Source organism: Gavia stellata, chromosome 31, assembly GCF_030936135.1.
Source record: "Gavia stellata isolate bGavSte3 chromosome 31, bGavSte3.hap2, whole genome shotgun sequence".
In the NCBI taxonomy this organism is placed as follows: Eukaryota; Metazoa; Chordata; class Aves; order Gaviiformes; family Gaviidae; genus Gavia; species Gavia stellata.
Window position 1 is genome coordinate 4,658,856 of NC_082624.1, and position 23,446 is coordinate 4,682,301.

General features: G+C 53.6%; 2 protein-coding genes across 2 annotated transcripts; both read right to left on the reverse strand.

Annotated features, from left to right (window-relative positions):
* Positions 1–160: 160 nt before the first annotated feature.
* Positions 161–7,953, reverse strand: RNF122 (ring finger protein 122). Its single transcript, XM_059831438.1, has 6 exons — positions 7,901–7,953; positions 2,395–2,551; positions 1,398–1,443; positions 1,100–1,141; positions 683–765; positions 161–591 (listed from the first exon to the last, which is right to left on the reverse strand). The coding sequence occupies exons 1-6, from the start codon at positions 7,923–7,925 to the stop codon at positions 477–479; spliced, it is 468 nt and encodes a 155-aa protein (XP_059687421.1). The 5' UTR covers positions 7,926–7,953; the 3' UTR covers positions 161–476.
* Positions 7,954–10,260: 2,307 nt separating this feature from the next.
* On the reverse strand, positions 10,261–14,439 carry DUSP26 (dual specificity phosphatase 26). The gene is made up of 4 exons (XM_009817820.2): positions 14,371–14,439; positions 12,064–12,336; positions 11,485–11,693; positions 10,261–11,025 (listed from the first exon to the last, which is right to left on the reverse strand). The coding sequence occupies exons 2-4, from the start codon at positions 12,240–12,242 to the stop codon at positions 10,826–10,828; spliced, it is 588 nt and encodes a 195-aa protein (XP_009816122.2). The 5' UTR covers positions 12,243–12,336; positions 14,371–14,439; the 3' UTR covers positions 10,261–10,825.
* Between the last annotated feature and the right edge of the window lie 9,007 nt (positions 14,440–23,446).

Genomic DNA, 23,446 nt, shown 5'->3' on the forward strand with positions numbered 1-23,446 from the left:
GAAACGCCGCCAGCCCCCGCGAGCGCTGACAGCTCAGACTGGCTGAGAAATTGTCCGTTTAATCATTGTTTTACACAAAACTGTACAACCCCCCCGCCGCGGGCGCGCGGGGAGCCCGAGGGTGCGGAGGGGATCAGGTACAAAAATACTCTGTGCAGCAAAGGGGGAGGAGGGAGCGGGGGGGACACGCAGCCCCCGCCTGTGCCGTGGGGCTCAGCTTTCCACGGGCCACCCCAGGCGGTCCCGGCTCCACGCGGTCCCCACGGAGCACAGTGACGGCGACCTAAAAAAACAAATAAACCCCCCCAAAACGAAGCAACGACCTGTGAGTTAAAAACCCCAACTCAGAAATCCCGAATCCTTCGAGACGAACTGTCCGATCCCCCGGGACACGCAGAGCCGGGTGATGCCATGTGTGGGCAGCCGCGGTCCCGCGACGGCCCTGGCGGGATCTGGCTGGTGAAGAGCGGGGCTGCTCACACCAGCTCGTCCAGGAGCGTGCCAATGCCGGCGCGGGGCTGTGCCGGACCTGCCATGGGCTTGTTGCACATGGGGCAAACACAGCGCACCTCCAGCCACTTCACCAGGCACCTGTGGGGCAGAAACATGGGAGGACACAAATCCCCGCTGGGGAAATGCCCCCTCCCCGCACTCCTCCGCCGGCCGCCGTGGCCGTACTCACTTTCTATGGAAGGCGTGCTGGCACGGCAGCACCCCCAGCTCCTCCTTCACCTTAAAATCTTCCAGGCAGACGGCACAGGTCTGCTGCGGGAGGCGAGATGGAGGGTGAGGGCAGGTGCGAACACATGGGACCCAGTGCGACGCCCGTGCGTGGCCCTGCTCCCACCAGAAATGCCATGGTGGGGCAAATCTCGCTGCTGCGGTGCCTCTTCCCAGGTATTTCCAGCTGGGAGTCCAGCCCAGTTCCCAAACTGCCCCCGGGGAGGGGGTTTTCCTCCCAATTCCCAGCCATGCAGTGCCGGCACGTCCCCATCCCGGCCTCACTCTGCCTGTGAGCTGCCTCCAACCCCACGGAACAGAGGGGATGTGCCCCAGAGCATCGTCCCTGTTAGCCCCAACTCCACCGCAACCCACTCACCCCGTGCACATTCAGCCTCCGGGCATCGCCTTTCAAAACCACCTGAGGGAGAAAAGCAGGCAGAGGATTTAACATCAGCTGGGATTTTGCCAGGAGCCCCAATGGGAGCTGAACCGAGCCGGGCAGGGACAGGTCGAGCCCGGGCGCAGCGGGCAGCGTGTCCTATCACGCCACTTTTGAACACGCCCAGCTGGGACGAGCAGCATCGGTCCCCGCAGCATCCCCACCCGCCTGCGTCCACCTCCCGCTCGGCCCTGAACTGTTGCAGGTACATGCAGGGAACAACCGTCGACTTTACCTCCTTGTACCCGAACCGCTCGCTCTGAGCCTGGTGCCGCAGTTTGCTGGGGAGGGGGAGAAAAAGGCACCGTCAGTTTTACAGCACCCTCAAGGGTCACGTCTGAACAGTGCAGCCAAAAATATTTGGGAGGCACCTGAAATCGGGGGAACGCACCCTTCCCGACCAGGGTTTGGGGATAAGCAGCTCTGAGGCTGCGCTTGTGCTGTCGGAGCAGCGTGGCCGTGGGCAGGACCAGCCCAAGGCCGTGCCCCGGGCAGAGCAGTACCGCGGGGCCCCGTGCCGCCTCCAGCGCTGGCAGGAATCGGCGGCGGGGAGCGATAAGAGCCAGCAGCCGGCAGCCCCGATTGTTTGCCTTAGGAAGTCGTTCGTGGCGCAGGAAATGCTGTATTTCCAGCACTTGCCCGCCAGCAGCTCCCAGCCCCGCTGTGACCTTGGCTGGGGCGAGGGCGCCAGGGAAAACCGCCTGGCAGAGAAACCCAGTGAGACTTGCTGAGAAGGGGAGTGCTCACAGCGGAGCTTGTCCTCCAACCAAGGCAGTGAGACACGCTTCCGCAGACCCAAACATGGCTGAGAGATGCACGGGACATCGGCAGAGCCGGGGCATCCCGCAGGGAAGGACTGAGCCACGCAGGCCCTGCAGAAACGCCAGCTGCTGCCTCGGCTTTGGGTTTAAAAATAGCCCTCCCTGAACAGGGAGTGTAATGTAAAGACACATCCTCTCCCGTTCAGCACTGCTCCTTCCCTGCCCGACACAATGCATCCCTCCACATGGTCCCCTGAAAAACAAGAGCCCCTTCCTGCGTTTCCTGCCCTGCTCCAGCCCAGGGGACCAGAATCGCGCCTGGACCCTGCACGGCGGGCGGCTGGCCCCGCTGCTCGGGGCAGATCCTCGTGGTGAGTGGCTCCCGTGTTATGGGACAAAACAACGGGGAGCTGAGAAGGGCTGGGGGTGCCCCAGGGCTGCCGACCCACCGCCACAGCCCCCCCAGCTCACCTGATGAAGTAGCAGCAGAAGATGAGGCTGAGCACGAAGACAAAGATGCCGGTGCCAAAAATGACCATGTAGATGTTCAGTGGCAGGTCCTGGAATGTGATGGGAGGCATCGTGCAGGGTTTACTGGTATAAATCAGCCCCAGATTGCAGGAGCACCCTTTGGTGGGGGGGAAGAGAAAAGTCAGCATTTAGGATGGAAGAAGGGGAAAAAGAGGTGAAGAAGATGTGCTGTGAGAGCGGAGAGAGCCTGGGCTGACTCCCTCCCCTTCAGAGTTTGCATAGTGGGCAGAAACCAACGCCAAGGCATCGTCTCGTGGCCTGTGAATTGGAGACCTCCCCAGGAAGAGCAGCAGCCCCTTAGAGCAGCTCAGCACGGCACAGGAAGCAGACACCGCTGCATTTCTACAGTCACGAAACCCTTCTCCAGCGGCACAAACGTACCCCAGGCAGAATCCAGGCATCTGGGAGAAAAGGAGGCCCCGTGCTTTCATCTCCAGAGAAATACATGGAGGCTGGAAGGGGAGTTAGAGAAGAACAAAGCAAAAAAAAAAGACCCTGAAAAACAAGAACAGTTGGCATCTGTCATTGCTCTGTGGGAGCCAGAAAGAGCAAGTGGCTGCTTCGTCCTTGGTGCTGGGAGAAGCGCCGGGGCTGCGCAGGAGCACGTTCAGTACCACAGTGACCGAATCCCCTTTCCAAGCAAAAACGTGGGTACCAGCACACACCAGCCACATGCAGCTGCCTGGGCCACCACGTCTCGCTGCAAGTCTGGCACCACGGGGGAACCGCAGAGGAGGGCGTCACGCAGAGCCGGTGACAGCGTGGCCGCCCCGGGAGGGTCCCCACCTAACCAAGGGGGAAAGGCACAGAAATACCAGACCCACTGCGGCTGCCTCTGCTGGGAGCTGATGCAGAGTCAGGCTCTAGCACTAAATAAGCACCGCTTTTTATGTCTTGAAATCATGCTGACCCCACAAGAGCTGGAGCTTTGATTTCTCATCAGATCTCGCTCAGACGGGACTTTAAAGGAGAGCAGCCCCCGAGCCCCATCTGTGCTCCACGGAGCATCTCCCCCTGCCCCTTCCGCTCAACACCCTCTCTTCCCGCGCTGTGCAATCTCATCAAAAAGCTCCTACAGAAACACTTCTGGGTTTAATTACAGCCCACTAAAACCCTCCGCCTGTTTCTCATGAGAGGATGAAGTTTGCTCTCCACCACGGAGAGCAGAGACAGGAAAAGAGCAGGCTGCAAAAACCTCTGCACGAGCGGCGAGATCTCAGGTTCGGTCTGTCTGGTTTCCTCCCTGCTGCGATGGGGAGAGAAGGCAGCAGCGTGGACTCCATCAGAGCCGCTCGAGAGGGGCCCGGGACATCTGCACAGCAAGGGGAGCCCGAGCAGGACGGGCAGGCGGCACCCCTGGGGGGAGATCCTGCCCGGGGACACTCAGTTCCCAGCTATTCCCGGGTACTGGCTTTGCGGTGCGCTTTGAATTTACGTGCCCCAGTGGTGCACTGGCCAAAGCCTCTGTGGCCAGAGAGGCACCCGGCTCCGGGGACTGCGGTTTGCCGCCGTGCAGCCAGAGCGGGCACCAGATGAGCATCTGGACCGTAGACAATGGGGTTTTCCTGCTACAGAGGGCAGAGCCACTTGCCGATCTTTGCCTCTTGTCATTGCCAGAGACAATTCATCAGCCACCTCATCTCCAGAGCAAGAAAGGGAGGATTTGTTTGTCGGGTCCTTCTCTCCCAGCCTTCTGCTGTTGAGACCACCAGGTGCAGGAAGAGACAATAGGAAATGTTATTTATTTTTTCCATTTCCCTGCTGGAAATGATTGAGAAATGCTCCACAAAACCCACATATATCAGCTCAGAAAAAAACCAACAAAGCAACTAAATGAGGTAATGCTGGTGCATATGGTGGTGGGACACAGGCTGCAGAGCAGCTGTTGATGAACGGAGGAAGCCCCATTCGAAGCCGGCCAAAGAGAGAGTGGTGGGTTGTGGTAACAATAACGGGTCACAAGTGAAACAATAACGCTTCCTACGTGTATTTCAAACTGAGAGCTATTCCAAGAATCTGCTGAAAAGCACCAGCCATTCCCCTCCGTGCCATGAGAGCTGCGGAGACAGAAACAGCCCAAACCCGAGTTACAGCCTCGTGAGAGGCGAGGGGAGAAGGGCCCGAAGGGCTGCTGCTGGCCAGGGCGAGTGTTTGCCCTGCTCGAGCTCACCGCCAGCCAGCGAGGGATGACCTGGACCTGCTCTGTGGGCAGCTGCGTGGCCACCCATGGTAAGATGGAAAAGGCCTTGTCTGGGGATCACTGGAGGAGAATCAGCTCCGTGGAGAGCAGGGAAAGGCTGGGATGTGGATCCCAGAAGTTTTCCAGAAGTACTGGGCAGGGGGGGGAAGGAGAGCCCCGGGGTGGGGGACAAACCTGCCAATCCCATGCTAACCTCCCCAGCGCATCCTTCTGCACTCGTCTTAAGGGGCTCAAAACCCAGCATACGAACCCGTGAACATCACACCCAGACCTCGCACCTCTGCACAGGGTTGTCCCTACGGTTCCCGTGCTCTGCCCAGCTGCACCCCATCCCGTGGGGCAGAAATCGTATTCCCCGACCCCGCAAGCTGCTTGCTGAGCACTGCTCCACATTAGACACCCAAATTCCCCATGGGTGGCAACAGCTGCCTGTAAAAGGTACATGGATGCCGAGAGAGGGGCAGGCAAACCAGCAGCAGGGAAAAAATGAGGTGGAACAAGGGACGCTGTAACTTGCAGCCCCGTACCGAAGAAAGCAGAGAGGAGCCGGTCTAACGTGACCCTGCCAGCCGCAACACAGCTGGCAAGGCTAATTTTAGACTCACCAGCTTAGCAAGGCTCATTCCTGTTAAACAGGCCTTCAAGAATTCATGAGCTCCAGGCTGCAGTGCCGAAAAGCGAGCGCGGCTCCAGGGAAGTGCCCTTTCCTGGTCGGGGAGCAGCCATCAGCGTGGCTGAGATGAGAAGGTCCTGCCAGGACAAGCCCTCGAGCAGCGGGTTTCAGCGAGGCAACATGAAAAGCGAGGTCCTCCCGACCCTGGCCAGCCCCTTCCCCTCCCGCTCCTCCCCACGAGAGCTCATTGACATGGTGGGCTCGTTGGCTGAGCGATGGTTTTGATTAGCGCAAAGCCCTTCGCCTGACAAAGGCGTCCGTATTTTTAGTTCAAGGGGAATGGATCAAATCTGGTTTTAACCAACATGAAATGAAGACCTGATGGGCACCAAACCCAAACCGAAACAACCCATTTCACCAGCTCAAGTCTACCAGTTTTGTACCTGAAACCAGAATCCCTGAGTGTAGAGTGGCAGAACAGTTATTTAGTTGAAAAATGAGAAAAGAGGGGTCAGTAGACATCTGTGAAAGTACCTACAGACACGCGCTGACTTTCTGGACCCTTCTCGCTACAAGAAGCATGCTCAGATAGGTGGTTCCTTTTGCCACCAAAGTGTTTTTCATTCAAACGGCAAAACCTCCCCTTTGTAAGCAGAGCAGCAAGGGTACGGCTCGACCCATTGGGGCTGTGGGTTTCACCCCCTCCGACCCACACGGCTCCCTGGCAGATTTAACCACTGAGCTGGCCTAAATACCCCCGCTGCAAGCTGCGGTGAGGACACACGGTGCCTCTGGTTGCGTTGGCTAACGGGGCGACCCCAGCCCTGCTCCCCCCCGCGCCAAACCCTACAGCGTGACTTAACCATCGCGACCCCTCTCAACAGCCTGGGCGGCGCCTCCGCAAACGCAGACCCTCGTGCTCCAGTGAGGCCGCGTGGTTTGGCCCTCTGGACACAACAGTTTCCAGTATTTCACGGTATTTCAAGTCAGGACAGACACAAGTTTCTGCCTGTACTGTGCAGGCACGGGGTTTTTGCTGAGCAGAGCTTCTCCCTCACCCCAATTCTTGTTCAATAAAACAAATGGAAAACTCAGCAGGTCATTAAATAAAACCATTCTCTCTACTCCCACACAAAAGCTGTGGGCTTTGCATCAGAAAATTGAATGCAGCTTCCATATAATTTTTGCTGTGATGCTGGAATAGGCTTCCTGCAAAAGTCACCCCTAAGCCAAGCAGTTCTCCATGGGGGATAACCAGCTCCCCTCCAAATAAAATTACCTGGCTCGTGCCCGGTGGCTGCAAAGTCCCCTGAACTACAGCTAAGCAACAGGAGGAAAAACTGCAATGCAAGAGAGGAGCTGAAATGCCAAGGCAGCACAGCATATGCCATCTATCAAGATATTTTGAATACACCTATTTAGGTTGAAAATGTGATTTCTTTACTGGGTCTCAGACTTATTTACACCAACGGCCCCAGTTCTGCAAAGGCCCTTAGCAGCGCACAGATAAGCAATTTTGCTGGACTCCCCTGATTTAAATATTTGCGAGCTCAGGGCTTAAAGCCAAAATGTACAAGTCAGATGCCCACGGCTGGTCTCCTAAACCCACGCCTTGGCCTCTGAACAAGGGCGGGCTCTGTTCGTGCTAATTCCCAAAGCCTGTGCCGGGGGAAGCTGAGGAGAGCTGTGGCTGCTCCAAGCCTCTAAAAGCAAAGTCTCTCTTATTTAGGATGTTTCTTTAACACAACCAAGTTTGCATTTTCTGCTGTGGAGCATTTACAGGTACCCCGTTTAATGGAAACCCATGCACTCAGCACAGGTCCAGGGCTAACTGCCTGCAGGACCAGTGGCTTCTTATCCCCCGAGCTGCACAAGAGCACACAAGGGATGTGTTACAGGACAGGAAGCCACTGGTTGCATTATATTTAGCTTCAAAGGTTGTAACCCTTTCATAAATTAAAATAACCCAGCCTTTGTTGCTCAGGCAGGGCTTTGATGGTGGAGTTCCCAGCACAGCTTCTCAACTACTTAGTCATAAAAATAAACCACTTCTCATTTAAACCAAAACCCCCTCACATGTGCAAACTCAGTTCCATGTTCCTGAGAATTTCTTACAGCGAACGCGAGAGCGAGGAGCCAGGGCCTTGTCTGGGGTCCTTTAAAAATGAGTTTATTCCACTTCTGCGGACACATGAAAGAGGGTTTGGGGTTTTTTTTCATCGCAACCAGCACAGGCAGCGAAAGCCTGGCAAACTCGTTTAGGAATTGGCTTTACTCCCGGGAGCTGAGCAGGGCTCGCTGCTCCCCCGGCTCCTCCCCGCCCCGCGCAGCCCAGGGCGGCCGGAGCGGGGCTCCCGGCGCCGGCCCGGGGACCCGCCGCGCCCCGCACGGCCCCGCAGCGGGGCTGGAAGGCGGGCGGCGAGGGAAGGGCAAGGCGGCGAGCAGGCACCGGCAGCGAGGCGGAACTTGCCCTGAGCCGCACGGAGGGGCTGGGGGGGCTCGGGATGCCCGCTCCCCCCCGACGCACGCCCCGCAGCCTCCCCCGCGGAAGGAGGGCGGGGAGCGGCACCGCATCCCCGTGGCCCCCGGACCCGACCCTTCCCGCAGCCCCCCCCCCCGGACCCCGCTCTCACCGTTGCACCACTGGAGGGGGGGCATCCGGGAGCCGCTCCGCGGGGCCGGGCCGGCTCCGCCGTGCGCGGCGCCGGGCCATGGCCGGGAGCGGGGCTGGGCTGGGCTGGGCTGGGCGGCCGGGAGCGGCCCTGCCCGCAAACCCCGCCCCGGCCCCCCCGGAGCCGCCCCCGGAGCCGCCCCCGCGGAGGGCGCAGCGCCGAGCACCGCGGGGCTGGGGCAGGGCGAGGGGCGGGGAGCTGCAGGCACGGCTCACCCGGGCCGGGAGCGGTGAGAAGCCCGGGGCCCAGGCTGCTCCCGTGATCTGCGCTCCGACCACGCGCGTTTTCGCCATCCTCGCTCCTGCCACGCGCATCCCCGTGGTACGAGCGTCCACGATGCACCTTTCTGCCCTGCGTGTTCCCAGGAACCTGCGTTCCGACCACGCACGTTTTCACCATCCTCGCTCCTGCCACGCGCATCGCCGTGGTACGAGCATCCACGATGCACCTTTCTGCCCTGCGTGTTCCCAGGAACCACGCACCGGCAAGGGGCTCTGCTCAAATATGGCCCCATTGTCTGCTCAAATACGGCCCCATCGTCCGGCAGAAACGCTCTGCACATGACCCAAGTTTGGGTCACCTGCCTCACGTGCCACCTGGCTGGAGCCCAGCCCGTCCTTGTGTACGCACCAGCCCTTTGGGGCAACCTCCCGGAAGGCACTGGGCTCCTGGTGGCTCCCAGTCTTGCGCAGGGGATGGTTTCGGACATGATCAGCGTCTCCATCCAAACTGTGGACCCTGCAGGTGACTGGTGACCAGGAGGGCAGCAGGACTGGCAGCGTGGGGCTGTGAAACGGCTCCGTGTGCCCCCACACGCCCCGTGTCAGGGATGGCAGTACCACGGGCTCTGTGTGTCCTCCTCCACCAACAGCCCCACGGATCAGGCAGGTTTCTCCTGCCGCTGGCTGGGGCTGTGCCAACAGCCCTCCTGGAACGAGGTACTTCCCCATGCTACACTTCGGTCTCCCAACACAGGTGCCTGGCCACAGCAGACACACAGTAAGGTACAGCACACCACGAGCTCTGTCAGTGATTCCACTCTCTGGATTAGTTTGCTGATCCTCCAAACACGATCTCCCCTCGCGCTCAGAGCCTCCCTGATCCCAGCTTTGTCAAACAACGGCCACGCTCTGCATTTGGGGGGAGATTAGCAGCGGGCTGCACAAAGGGAGCTTCGCGGCAGCAAGGAGCACAAAGCAGAATTGCAAAATCAGACAGGAGGCATTTCACACCCGCCCAGGACCTTGCCAAGCTGCAATTCCGCCCTCGCCAAAGCTTTTCGCATGTCCAGCAGTCCCACAGCACCCAGCGCTGCAACAGAGCGTGACCAGCCTCTGCACATTGCCCAACACCAGTTCCCCCCTTGCCTTGGTGTCTGCAGCCCTTGCTCGGGGTAACCTCGGCCCCGCTGCCAGCAGTCGGTCTGTTCTCTCTGCCGGTGCCTTCCGGGGGTGGTGCTGTGCCCTGAGCACCCCCGGGCACTTCAGGGGCCTGTAAGAGCAGAGCCCCCAGCCCAGGAGCTGGGCATCGCACACACAGGACACCACAGCTGCTGCAAACTACAGTTTGCTCTCCCTATTGCACTTAAGCTAAAGGCAGGCGTTCCCCGGAGCAGGGTTGCTTGGGGCCACCAGTTAGCAGTGATGGGGTGCTACAGCATGGGCCTCGGCATGCCCCAGGCCCAGCGGCTCACCCTTCGTGCTCCTCTAGCTACATGTTTACGTGATGTCAGCACAACATATAGCTGGCAGCCGAGCTGTGCTTCGTGTGCTCTCAGGAAGCAGAGGAAGAATGGGGCTATAATAAGAGCGGGTGGACAATAAGTGCTGGCAGTGTGCAGGGGCAGCACAGAACCCTGGGGGACACCCAGCACCCATGTGGCCGGTGCCACCACGGACACTCGCTCCTGGCCCTGGCCACCCTCCTGGGGCTCGGCTCACCCATCCCCTCTGCAAGCATCGAAAAGCCTCAGCGGACAGCTGGCCCTTCTGCAAGCCTGGGTGACCGTTTGGGAGACCGACATCGCCACCTCGTGATGGATGGCGACCCTGGTGACGGCCAGCCCGGCTCTGCTTTCCACCAGAAGCCCCCCTTCTGTCCCCACTGCTGGAAAAAAAGAGTGGGGAGGCCCAGCACAGGCACTGGCCACCAGTGGGGTCCCCCAGGTTCAGCCTCTGGACTGAGGATCTGGGCGGACTCAGGTCCATTTCAACCCAGAGCACTCAGGGTGATGCTCTCCCACCGACTCCTGTGACGGGTCCCAGCCTGAACACAAAAAGTGGGTCCCAAAGCACACAAAAGATGGCCAAGCTTTTTCCTAAGCACTGTTTTTATTTTTACAGGTTACCAGTAGGCATGGAGGATATCTAAACACTATGACAAAAGGCCTGTTTGCCTGAGCCCACACACCAGACCTAATTCACATTGTTACACAGACCAAAAACGAATGGGAAACACGACAAGGAACACACAGAGCTTCAGTCTCCTGGGAGGGACAGGACTGGCTTGGCAAATGCATCTGCCACGTGGGAGAACAAAGCCTTGAAGGCTTCCTGGAGCCAACAGGGATAGAGTAACCTGAAACGTGGGGCTGAGTCACTCCCAAGGCATCTTGGAGCGAGGAGGCTGGGAAGGAGGCTATAAGTTAGGCCTACCTAGGTGGCAAGATTGCAGGTTGAGGGCCTATGCTTTACCACTAGGAATAGCTCGCATGTCTGGGGACCCCCTTAGCTGAGGGGGAGCCCCAGGGGCCAGTTGCGTGTAACCCATTAGCTGCCAAGCATCTGCACCGTGAGGAAAGCCCTATCTCTGCCACTCAGCGGGCGTCAGGGTCAGGTGAGCACCGCACACACAACACTCCCACCACACAACCCCTCTCATCCTCCTTCACGCACTCCTCTTCAGCCTCAGGGCATTGTCCAGGGCGACCAGCTGGCGCAAGAAACCCCGGTTGGGGATGATACCGCGGTGGTCCTTGACCGTCTTTATGGCTTCTACAAGGGGCATGTGGTGGCGGATCATGAGGTAGGCAAGGACCAAGGTGGCTGACCTGCTCACCCCGACAGCACAGTGCACAAGGATCCTTCCTGGGGGTGAAACACAGGGGCTGTGTCACAGCAGACCAAGTATCACAATTAAAAAAAACCCTGAGGACCCAACTGTTTGCCATGGTGCATCCTGGAGCTGTGGCTCAGGTGTGCAGCCTCTGGGGTTAGGCCCCAGTTATAGTATGAATATGATGCACCGAGGTCCCCCTCTTGGCAAAGGGTATCAGTGCATCGTGATCTCCCAAAACAGACTGAATAGGACCAGCCACAGCTCAGGACACAGGTTGGAGCTGTGACCAGGGGGGGCCAGTGCTCTCATCTACCCTGTTCCCTCTTTCAAGGAGGTGATCCAGTGCAGGAGACACCATCCCAGGCTAGAAATACCTTTGTTTTCTAGGATGCTTAGCAATAGGATGTCAAACTAGCTTCCCACCTGCCTGGGGCAGTTTCTCCCCATCCCTGCTCCCCACCTCTCTCCCAGAAATCTTTACCACAGACCTTCATTCAGCGCTTGGTGGATGAAGTCAGCTGCAGGATAAAAGTAGGGGCTCATGTCAAAGGAAGGCGAGTCATGGGCCTCGATGCCCAGGTAGCGGATGCCCGTGCCCTCATAGTACTCAGCACCCCCCCTCCACTTGCTGTGCGAGGCGTTGAGGATGTGGGTGATGCGCAGGTGAGCCAGCTCGCGCCGGTTGGCCGCTATATCTCTGCAGAGAGTAAGAAACAGTGCAGAGATACATAAGCTTAGACTAGTTAAAAGAAAAGTTTCCAAGGACAGTGTAAGGGCTGTCCTGAACAAACATTTACGGCTGAGAAAGCTGGATGCAAAGGAAAAACGCCAGACTCTTAAGATTCTTGAATTTTAAGGCAATCTCACAGTCCCTGACTCCTCGGACACTCCACCTCCACCTGCCCCACCACAGCCGTGCTTATGTCCTTCCTCCTCCTTTGTCCCAATGTACCACACCCATTATGTCCTCCTCTCCCTCACATTTCCCAGTCTCCCCCTCCCAGATTTCCCCATTTCACAAAACCAGCCCTGTACCCCCCTAGTTCTTGTCCCCTTCCGATACATACTGATCGCCCAGGTAGAGTCCTGGCCAGACCTCATCAGCATGATTACAGGCTGTCTTTCCTGTGTACAGCAACCTTTCAAGCTCAAAGACGCTGAGGATGGGGTGGTTGTTGCGCTCTTCCCGCGAGCCTCGGCTCGGTGACCTGGTGCCATTCCTGGAGAACCTGGACAGGAAAGCCATTGGAGCTGCCGAGACCCACAAGGCATACCTGTGGGTTCGTGAAGGCCGGAGAGTGGCCTGGAGGTCGCTTCTGCTGCTGCTGCCACCCACGGTCCTGTCATGGAAGCAGTGGAGATGCCATTAGAAGAACTGGGGACCTCTCACTCCATCCCTTTTGTAGAAATAACTGGCCCAAAGCAGTTGATTCTCACCTTCCTGATGAGAGGGCTGTGTCAAGTCAGCTACCCAGTGGCTCCCAGTGTAAGGCAGAGTATCACCTACACTCCCTTCCAAGAAGCAATACTGCTGGGGAGAAGTTTATGATGCCAGGGCTGGTGAGGGAAGCCAGAGAGGCAGTCAGATTGCTGAGTCTCCACAGGCTGAGGTTTTGCTCCAGCCCCACGACTTTGGGTTGAGGCCACATTGGCAAGAGATGTTCTACACAGGACCACCTTCCTTCTGAGCTGGCCCTGGGGCTTTGCCTGCCAGCGGGAGAATGCCAGCTCGAGAACTGATGCTGCCAACCTGCGATCAGAAGCAATGAAAGGCGGCCAGGTCTGGGCAAGCCACCAGGATTGGGGAGGAATAACCCCCAAACAGGTGGAGGATTCCATATGGCACTATGCAGAGTCTGGCCAGGACCCAGACTCCTCCTGCGGGGAGGGAGAGGCAGGATTAACCCTCCAAGTACAGCAGTCCTGCAGCTGCATTTGAACATCAAGGACTGGTTTGGGGTGGGAAGAGTTAATTGCAGGGGATGAGAAAGCTCATTTTACAGAGCGGATCCTCTAGGACCCAGCTCTGCTCTCAAACCTTCAGATTATGCCGATACTTGTCACACAGCTGCAAGAAACCTCCCTGGACAGCCTTACCCACGGGGAGCAGTTAACAGTCCCTGCAGCCAGATGTTCGTCAGAGCTGGCTTTTTTGCTCGTTTGCTACTGCCCCACTGACAGAATCCCCCCACACATGAGAATACAATTCTCTTTCCCACCATCACTGCTGCTGCCCTGAGCTGCCCTGGAAGGTGTCCAAAGAGCATCCCATCACAACCCCCCCAGCAGCAGCTCAGCACTGGCCAGTTGTCTCTGGGACTCGGGGGAGGAAACGCGGCGACCTTGGGCTGGCCAGGCTGGATCACAGCATCTCTGTCTGCTTTGACGTTTTGCCTAAGGCGCCGGCCAGCAGCCAACGGTGCAGAAGGAAGAAGCCTCCAGCCATTTCTTGGCAACGTGCAGAGGAGGAAAACATTGCAAGGGCAATGGGGGAGCTCAGAGGGAGTCCAGAGAGACTCATGGATATCTCCTTCCCCACTCCCTATTCCAGGGTGGCAGTTCAGACCCTGCCTGGCATCCTGGGGTGCTGCACAGGAGTGGTCAGCCCTGCCTGCACTGCTCATGCCGGGCATGAGCAGCACAGGGTGCGAGCCAGATCTCACCCTGACACATCTCCCCTGCCCTGATGAATTTTGGATTCCGTCACACTGGGAATTTAGACTTGGCAAATCCCACCTGGAAGAGACATTCAGCATGGCCATGTGCTGGGGCCCTTAAACCTTGTGCGACCTTGGCTTCAGCATAGCCACATGCCACCAGCCCCGGGCAGCATGAAGAAACAAACAGCAGAAGGGTCCGAAAAAAGCAACTAAATCATCAGTATAAGGCTGTAACTAGCCAAATAGCAGACCCTCTAATTGCTACAGCTGGCTGGAAAAATAGCAATCCACACCTATCCTGGGATGTAGCTCTAGAAACCTCAGGCCCAAAGCTGGCTTCCAGCATCCCACCCCCAACACACCACCATGCCCCCCCCGCAGGGGAAGAGAAACTGCCCCACATCCAAGACCTCAGAACAGACCCCAAAGCACTCCTGGCACCCAAAGACTCACAGGCATCGGCTGTACCCCCGCTTTTGGCAGCCAAGCCCCGGGGGCTTGGACCCTGCTCCCCCGAGCACGCTCATGGCTGCCTCCGGGGCAGTCGTGCCATGCTCGGAGGGAGGGGAGAAACAGCCAGAGCCTGCCTAGATGCACAGAGCGAGCTCTGAAGAGACATTGCTGAATGAGCGCAGGCTGCTCAGCCCCGCACACTCCGCAGAGACAGACAGACAGACACGCAGGAGGAAGGAGACGCCCACCCCGTTACTCTACCTTTGTGAGGGCTGTGATTTCTCGGCTCAAAGTGAGTGTTGTAGTCAGATCCAGTCGGCCATGTCTTCCTGCTGCTGCCGCTGCTGCTGTAGAAAGGCTGATGTATGAACATCTATTTTAAGCCATGACATGTCCAGAGGCAGGTTTGTTTATATCATGCTGTGCATGGATGGATAAGGGAGGAATGAGGGAGATGGACACCAATGCAGAGATCGCATGCAAGCATGCACAGACACACACATAAGTGCCCATTACTACACAGACAAAAACAACAGCAACAATAACATATCAAAATTCTCCTGCCAGCTTTTCTCTCACTCGTCCTCTAGCAAACCAAAAGCCACAGGCACGCGGAGATGGAGAGAAGAAAAAGCCGATAAAGTAGTGCTGATGACATGATTAGCCATATCATAAATCTGTAGCTGTCTCTAGAGGATGCTTCTTCATATTTTTTTTTACAGTTGACCTTGTCCTCCCCCCTTGCTAGGGTCTCTTTGGCAGAGCCAGAGCTTGGTGACATTTTCTTCATTTGCTAAGAAAATAAGCCTGGGGGGGATGTATGTGATGAAATGATAAACTATTTACAAATTCATGTCAAAGTCAGGGAATACTTTTTTCTGGGGGAAAAAAAAAAGAAAAAAGAGGAAACTCAAAAGATTGAAGCTTTTTGTTTTGACATTTTCTAAATGACACCATTCATTTCAGAAGTACTGCAATATTTTAGTTAAACATTTTCCAGGCAGAATATTCTCCTCTTCCCTTTGAAGTGCTAGCTTTCAATTTAAGAGTTTGACTCAAATCAGAAAGTAGGAGTGTGGTGGGAAAAACAACCTGAGGGAGAATGGAAACATGCTGTTTCAGGCCAAACGACACATCCTAAGAGGATTTATGGCATTTCCTCCCCCACTCCTATTTGATTAAAAACCAGGAAAATTTCCTGGTTTGTTTTCAGCTGAACTTGTGGTTATCCAAGGATGGAACCTCAGAAGCTTCAAGGATGAACTTAGCATCACCAGATACCCACCTTGTCGCACCTGCACCGCAGTATGTACACATGATAAGATTTAGCTGGGCTTTTTCAACATCCATCACAGACAGCACAGGTCCCAGAGTGCAGCGTCAAAGCCGCACACACCTTCCAGTATATCACAGGCCTGTTTTTTTTCCCTGCATTGTGCATAGCTAAATGACAGGGTTGTCAGGAGGTGTACTGGAGGTTAACAGCGTACATGGGTTCAAAAAGACTTTGGACACACCTGGATTTGAGATCTTTCAGCCTTCCCCATGAAGTTCTGTATACAGCTTCAGCCTAGGAAGTTGATAATGTCCCAGAAGCTGGAAGATATGCTCAGGAAGGCATTTGGGATATGCCCTGCTCTTAACTGCTTTCCCCATGCAGTAACTGCTGGCCACTGTAGGAGCTGGGTACCAGGGATGATGGACTTTGTCTGTTCCAGTTCCTTTGCACCTGCAGAAATATTCACCCCCTGCTAACAAGTCCCAGGAGAGACCCACACGCAAGACTAACAAAGCTTTCAGAGCTGCAGATCCGGGGTTCCCATAAGCCCTCCTGCCAGCTACACTCACCTGATCCTCAGGGAACAGAGGCTCCAGCTCCATCCATCCCAAACGCTCCTTATCAAACAGCTCTGCTGCACGAATACCCCCGGGGTGACTATGCTCAGCCCTGACTGGCTCCATGTCCATCAGCCATGCTGCGGCAGCAGATGTGACATGTCAGGTAGCTACCTTGCCACCAGCTCTGGGCACAGAGAGCCAGAACTACTAGGTACAGCCCCACGGGCTGGCCAGGAGCAGCCTCCCCCTCTCCCAGCATGGCCTCCGAAAGAGCTCCTGCCCTCAAGAAACGCTGCCCTGCCGCCAGCTGCCTCTGCTCCCAGGCAACAGCAGTTGCCGGTCCCACCCTCTGGCTCCTGTTCAACACATGAGAAGCAGCACCCGAAGACCTGATTTATCCCCTTCCTCCATGGTTTGCTCCAGCTCCTCCATGCCCAGACTCCCAGGGGTACACAGGCGACAGCGAGGGACAGACCCCAGGAGGTCCTGGGCAGGGGCTGGCTGTGCTGTCCTCACTGAGCTAACAGTATTTCACTGCTGTGTGATGCTGCCAGCTCGGGAAAAGCCTGTCCTGTACCCTGACTAAGGGGTTTGATTCCACTTACCTGCAGAAAGGTTGAGCTTTTCACTTCTGCCTGGCAGCAGTCCTCTGAAAAACAGGGGTCGAGTGACCTAAAAGGAAATTTGCACTTTCACAGCTCTGCGAGTCACCTTAAACGCAGACAAGCAGAGGCCCTCTCCCTCCCCTGCACCAAGGAATTACATTCCCAGTAGTCTGTAAAACATGCTTCTAAACAGAAGTGCCTACAACCCCCATCACAAAAGGTTAAATCTGAATTTAAAAAAAACCTACATGAAATAAAATTAGGTGGATAAATGTTTTGGCAGAGCATTGCCTGCAGGGAACTTACTGGTCATTTAAACAGAGGATTAGTAGTTGTTATGTTTTTATTCCAATAATAATACTGGAATTGCTTTGTAAAGCAGCCAGAAGTCCCCAACAAAGCCAGTGACTGCTTCTTAGATAATGAAATCTCAGATGCTTTGAAATGCCTGGGCAGCTGCATCAAGGAAAAGTGTCAGCAATCTATCTTTTTATAAGGGAAGTTTCTTAGACACAAACCAGACCTCTCTGCCTCACCTCCTCTCCTTGTTTTCCAAAACATCAGTGATTTAACAGAGACTGAATTGCTCCTTGCTCCCTGGTAGGATTTCTCAGCTCAGTACATTGCTTCTGAAGCTCCTGTCCTGGAAGACAAGAGGCCACTCAGCGCACCGGAACTGGTCTGCAGGCTCAGTGGGGGCACAAACACCATTTGGGGGTTGTTGTGACTTTCACATACATCTTGCTCAGTTTCCCCACCTCCTTCTAATCACCCCCAGGTTAGAGTGCTGCCTCTCACCTGGTTTCCCCTGAAGGGCCCTGAGAAGCAAAAACCACTCTGAGAACTAACCACCAAGGCACAGGGAGAGAATTTAAAAGAGAAACCCAAAAACTCTCTCTCCTGCTGGCAGTGATTCTCTCAAAGCTGTTCCTGCTGGGAAGCATCCAGCTGCAGGACAGGACACAAAGGTGTCCTGCAACCTCACTTCCCTGAGAGTTTTATCACTCCATGATGCCTAAGCCCACTGAGAAGGATCATCTTTCTGGTCCTTGGCACATAAAGATTATGTGGGAGCACAGCTATGGAGACACAGAGAGGTAAGGTCTGGCTTCTCCCAGTCATGGGTACCACCGCAGAGAGTACCTATAGGGCTGGATAGTTTACGGATAGCACTGGCAGAGATTTCCTACATCCCCTGACTGGCAGGCTTGCCTGCTGTGGGGGGTGCTGCTGTCACAACAGGGGTGGGATGCTGGCACAGGCAGCTATGATATCCCTGTATCTCAGCTATTGTCAAAAACTGCTGTGCACAGCAGGCCTGCAGCAGCAAGGATGGAGCAGCTGTTTTCAGCTCAATTAGGGATGGATTCGGCTGCCAGCAGAGTAAGTGGGGCACCCGCTGCTCCCAGCTCTCCCCCCTTCTAGGCTGAGCTTGGAGCAGGGAGGACTCAGGGTTGGGGTCTGCAAAACCCACAAGTGAGCTAAGATAAAGGGCTGCTTGGAAAAGTTCACAGCTCCAACCACTGGAGGCTGCTCTGGTTATACATAAATCACCACTGTGCGCATTGTCAGACATGGAAAACTCAACACAAGGAAATAAAGGGCAGGGGTTAGAGAGTTTCAGAGCTGCTATTTCCTGGCTTTATACTCCCCATGCATGCAAATTCACAGTGGTCTTCACAGCTCTGTTTTAAAGATCAGAGATCAATCCCTTCACCCACTAAATGCTGCATGTCCAAAAGCCACCTGGAAGGCAGAGAAGCCAGACTTTATTATACTCAATCATAAATAGAAAGAATACATGTATTTCATCCAACATGTGCTATTTGACAGACCCACTGCAGAGGAGGGTGGCAGACAGAGGGAGTGCAGAGGGCACAGATAGCTGCAGCATAACAAGGTAAAATTAAGCCTACCGTAAGTTAACAGTCAGGGTAAGAAAGTGGCATTGTTGAAAAGGGTAGTGCAGGATGACAGAGCAGCATTACAGCCACATACTGAACGGGGTTTGAAGAAATGTGATTTACTTGGCACTGAAACTGCCCAGAAGAAATTGCGTGCTCAGCTGAGGGGGCAATAACTACCAGCTGGGGGAGGTAAATCCACCACTTGCACTGTGGCACAGGCTCTTCTCTAACTGCACCATGGACGAAGCCTTGTAAAGGTGGAGTTCACTGCCCACTGCCTCAGAATATATCATAGAAAATTTAACTGAAAAGGCTAAGGTCATGTGGCCAGTCAATCCAAGGTAGGATCAACTCTCTATCAAAATAATGAAGCAATAAAGAGTAATCTTCACTTTCTACTTGCCTACATTTAGGTCAGGGATAAAGATTTCTTTTGGGGCTCCATACATGCTCTAGCAGCCTGGAAGGAAATTGCAAAGCTGAAGGTGACCACCCTGCCGGGGGCTCTCCCAAGTCCAGCCCACCCTCCTCACCACCTCTGGGACAGAAGTTGTGTGCTGTTAAATCCTCTCCCAGCCCCCAAATACATATCTGCTTCCCTGTAAGAAATGTGACTGAAAGTAATAAACACTTGGAAGAGGAGATGTGCAAGTAACACAACCCCTCTGTGCCCATTCCAGTAGCGTCAGCCAGAAAGTTAAAGCCTTGTCACTTGGCTGTATTGATTCACTGCTGGAGGGGGCCACTTGAGTTCTGGCAATGCTGAGATATTTTCCATTAAAAGAAAGAAAAAGGAAAAAAAAAAGGAGGAGGAAATAACAGGCACCAGACTCATTGTCCGACAGCTGTAAAACCTGCAGAGCCTCGATTTGTAAGGAAGCAATCCTTGTCCAGAGGGAGAAAGACAGCTGCTTGCTTTGTTGCAAACTTGCAGTGTCTATGATTACTTAGCGGGGAGACTCTGAATTGCTCATGGACGCATTTTGCCTGTCATCCACTGTCTTGTTAATGTCAGAAGCAGCCTGGGATAGATTTGAGTTGCTACAGTGCAAGGAGGAAAAAAATCAAAGACAAAAAAAGCTGAAAAAACAGTAAGTTACTGGCAAAATACGCTGTGAAATCCTGACGCTTTCTGTCTAACTGTTCACTTCAGCTTGTCATATCTCGTTAGCAGAGCAGGCTGGGGCACAGTCCAACCCTTAAAGCTGGTGGGAGGCTTGCTGTTGACCTGATACTCATTGTGTTTCAACGCTCGGAAAGATGTCAAATGGAAGAGAACTACCCACACCCCCCCGGAAGGGAGCACAGCTGAGACATTCATGATCCCCATTAGCAAGGAGTCTGAGGTACTTGCACTTTTTAAAGGCTAAGATGAAGGTCACATCTATCTTGCATAGCAAAGCGATCTTCAAAACAGAGCCAATCAACGCTAGAAAACAGTACCGCAAGGGCAGAGGGTTGGGAGCACAGTATAGGTCCGTTTGGATGGCTCTGCTCTATAACTAATCACCACATCTGCACAGTGCAGCTCAAACCAATGTGTGCACAGCCACACGCTCCCAGAGCTAAGTGCTGATCAGTCTGAGCGACACCTCTGACTCTAGAAGCTCAAATTTTACCCTTGCAAATCCAAAATCCTTAGGGAAATCTGCTTTGGAGAAAAAAGGAATTATATCTGCGTCAGGGTGGAAATTGGGGCCAGCTCCCTAGCAAATTCACGCTGACTTCAGGGAGGGTGGGACCTGTCTGTGATTATTTCCCTTCTTGAGTGTTCTTGGACCAAGAACTAATCACTATGAACATGGACACGCAGCAGCAGTGTCTTTCTGAGGCCTGTTGCTACTGTTAACACAATGCATTTCTATTCACTGTGTCTACGGTACTAAGAACCCCAGCAGCCCAGCTATAATTTCTAAAGCAGCAAGAACAGCTTAGGAGCTCAAATATAAAGTCAGTGAGAGTTGGGTGCCTAATGCCTTTCAATCTTCTTTCTAATTCCTAGCCTTAGGGCTTTGAGGAAGTGGCTGGTTTGATTTGATGAAGAAAAAAGCTGCTCCATTAGCAGGTCTGATGTTTGAGAGGTTTCTTTCAGCCTGTGATGAATCCCAGCACCCTCCATCAGGCCACACTTGCTGCTAGATCCTATTTTCCCTTCAGTGACATTATGTCTTAAACAGGCTTTCACTGTAATAACATTTGCAGTAATGAAATCACCCGGCTGTACGGTCGTCTTTTAACAGCAAAAATATCTGAGTTGGCTACAAAGGGAGATTTAAATGTCACAGAGAATGTGCTGTATGTGTCCATCAGAAGATAAGGTTTCTCTTTGTTGATGAACGGAGACTCAACGGTGACTGCTGGGTGTTCGGAGCACAAAGGCTCACCGTGGCTTCTTGAATAGGGAATGAGGAGGCTCGGGGGGAGCAGGGAATGGGACAAGGGAGAGACAGCTAATACAGAGAGCTTTTAAAATCCCATACTGGCTGTAGGGTTCCTAAAGATGTAACAATGGCAAGGCGCTAAATTTGCAAGTGAAATGAATTCAAAATCAGCTCCCCTCTTTCCTTCTGAGTTCAGGGTTTGCTCTCGGCAGCTGGCTGTACAGGATCGGGAAGCAAGGGAGGAAAGGATCTCTAAACTGGGCAAGAATAATCCCAGCAATGGTGCTCTAGAAAGCTTGTAGAGGCCTCAGGAAGTCAACAGTTAAGGGATATTAACTTTAATATCCAAAGACCCAGGAGAGTGGCATGGCTCAAGTTCACATTCAGCCTTTTCAGTACTCCCTAACCCAGACCGCCAGCTGCCTTTCACAGCCCTGTCAAGGGAGACGTGCCTCTAGTTCCCATTTTGAACAAAGCAGGGACCCAGACAGCCTGGATCTCTAGCAGGACACCTTAACCACCCTCCTGCCTTGACTATACAAGAATGATGCAGCTATGATCTTTGCATTGCTTATGCAAAGCAGGATGCCCCTGAAGTCAGTGTCTTGGCATCAGCATGAAACCAGCCCAACTGAGACCAGAATCCACGTGTGCACTTCATATCTGCATAGGAACCTTCAGCTCATTATGAAATGAAAAATGTCAGCAAGGGGGAATAATTACACTGGGTCAACCCAAAATGAACAATTTAAGTTAACAAACTGCAACAAAATGTTTTGCCATTTCTGAATTGTTCATTTTCTTAGAACAAATGCAGGCACATTGGCTCTCCCCAGCAGATAGAAATTCTAATTTTCATTGCATGCATTCAAGATTATATAGGCCTGATTTGCTTCAGCTGATTAGACCCCAAACTGATGTTTCAAATTAGATTGTCAGGAATAGTCCTCCTTTGGAAAATGTGGCCACTTGATTTCATAGTATGGGAATTCTTTCTTGCTTATGCCCAGGAAAGCTCTCACTTGATTGACTGATTTATTCCAATAAGAATCTAAAAATTCCCAGTTCCATCAAAGCCAGTTGTGAAGTCTCAACATCTTAAAGACAGGGTTTTACCACTACACTTAGCTGTGCCTCAAGGTTGGGGTTTTTTTATTTGTGTTTTTTTGAGAAACAGCTCTGTCAATGACTTGAAGGGTTACATTAGAAACCATTACATTTCGCTGCTGGCTCTTAATGGTAACATGACTTGTACTTCCAGCTTGGCTTTCCATCTGCTACCAGCAGAGACAGTAATGTTACAGTCAACGTGGAAAGTACTCATGTTCCAAGGAGAGGATAGTAATAATGAAAGAAGGAAAACATATTAGAGCTGATGATTTAGCCTGAGAAAGGGCAGATCATAACACCCAATATGCCCTATAGCACGGCTATGAAAAGAATAACCTTTCCTCTGCAGGAATGTTTGGTGCAATGGGAAGAGGGACCAATTTTCCACCTCTGGTTTTTTGCATGAATGTTAATTTTAGCAAAAGAAGTAAAGGTCATGAAGGACAAAAGATTGGGAGGGGGTAAAAAACAAACCTCCTCCTCCCTCCCCAAAGACCTGACAGTCTGAGCTGCTTTGCCTAATAGAAACAGGCAGCAAAGAACATTTTGGCTTTAATAATTCTAATTATTCCACAGTATTGTGAAATAAATTAGAAATCCAAATGAAATCAGTGTCCCATGGCACTAGGAGACGTACAGTCATAGAATGCAGGTATCTAAATCTATCCTGAGTTCTGTCTTGCATAGACAAGACAGAAAATAATAGAAAATATGCTCAGAAACAGGAAAGAAAATTAAAGCACATACTTCTGCACAGTGACTGCTGCAAAGTCATGCAGGGAGCTGAAGCAAAACCAGCCCTGAACCTAAGCTTCCTGCACACCACTCCATGCCATAGCTTTCTTTTTCCTAACTTTTCTGTAACCAATGAGGATGTTTCTGTCTGTGCCCTTCTCCTGAGGGATATGCAGCTGTGATTCCTTGGCCTGGAAGTTACAGCAGCTGCTAGTCCCTCAGGAACGGAGCACCTTAGGAGCCAGGAAATGCCAAGGGATCTGACGCTTAACAGGCTGTGAAATCCATGAAGATTTGATGCAGCCCCAGGGGTGTCTGTGGGGCTTCCTTGGAGACACTGCCCCATGGGAAGGATCTGACTGTGAGCAGGGAAGAAACTCTCTTTTATTTACAGTAAGGGAGCAGAAAAGCCCCAGTCCTTATCATAAGGCCCAGCTTTAACCCTGAGCACAGCATTCAATGACTCCGAAGTCTTTAACAGTTGTTCATGAAGCAGGTGAGCAGGAAGACAATTCATACAGCCACATATGAGAGCTAAGGACCAAAAGTAGACTTTCTCATAGAGGCAGCTATTTATCAGTATCTTCATCCATCATGCTGAAGGATGAAAGGCCAAATAAATGACCCTGCTACTGGCCGGTGTTACTCCAGTGCTGCACAGAGGAAGGCAAATACCTTGGAAGAACTTGGCTGAGCCTGGGAGGCCAGAGCCTGCCTTGCATAAAGCACTGGGACTAACAGGATATGACAGCAGGCAAAC

Coding starts and splice junctions, on each gene's coding strand:
- RNF122 (XM_059831438.1), bottom strand. CDS start 7,925: ATGCCCCCCCTCCAGTGGTGCAACG. Junction 2,552..7,900: donor CCCCCTCCAGTGGTGCAACG/GTGAGAGCGGGG, acceptor CCCCCACCAAAG/GGTGCTCCTGCAATCTGGGG. Junction 1,444..2,394: donor TTCTGCTGCTACTTCATCAG/GTGAGCTGGGGG, acceptor CCCCCTCCCCAG/CAAACTGCGGCACCAGGCTC.
- DUSP26 (XM_009817820.2), bottom strand. CDS start 12,242: ATGGCTTTCCTGTCCAGGTTCTCCAGGAATGGCACCAGGTCACCGAGC. Junction 11,694..12,063: donor GGACTCTACCTGGGCGATCA/GTATGTATCGGA, acceptor TACTCTCTGCAG/AGATATAGCGGCCAACCGGC. Junction 11,026..11,484: donor CCACCAAGCGCTGAATGAAG/GTCTGTGGTAAA, acceptor TTTCACCCCCAG/GAAGGATCCTTGTGCACTGT.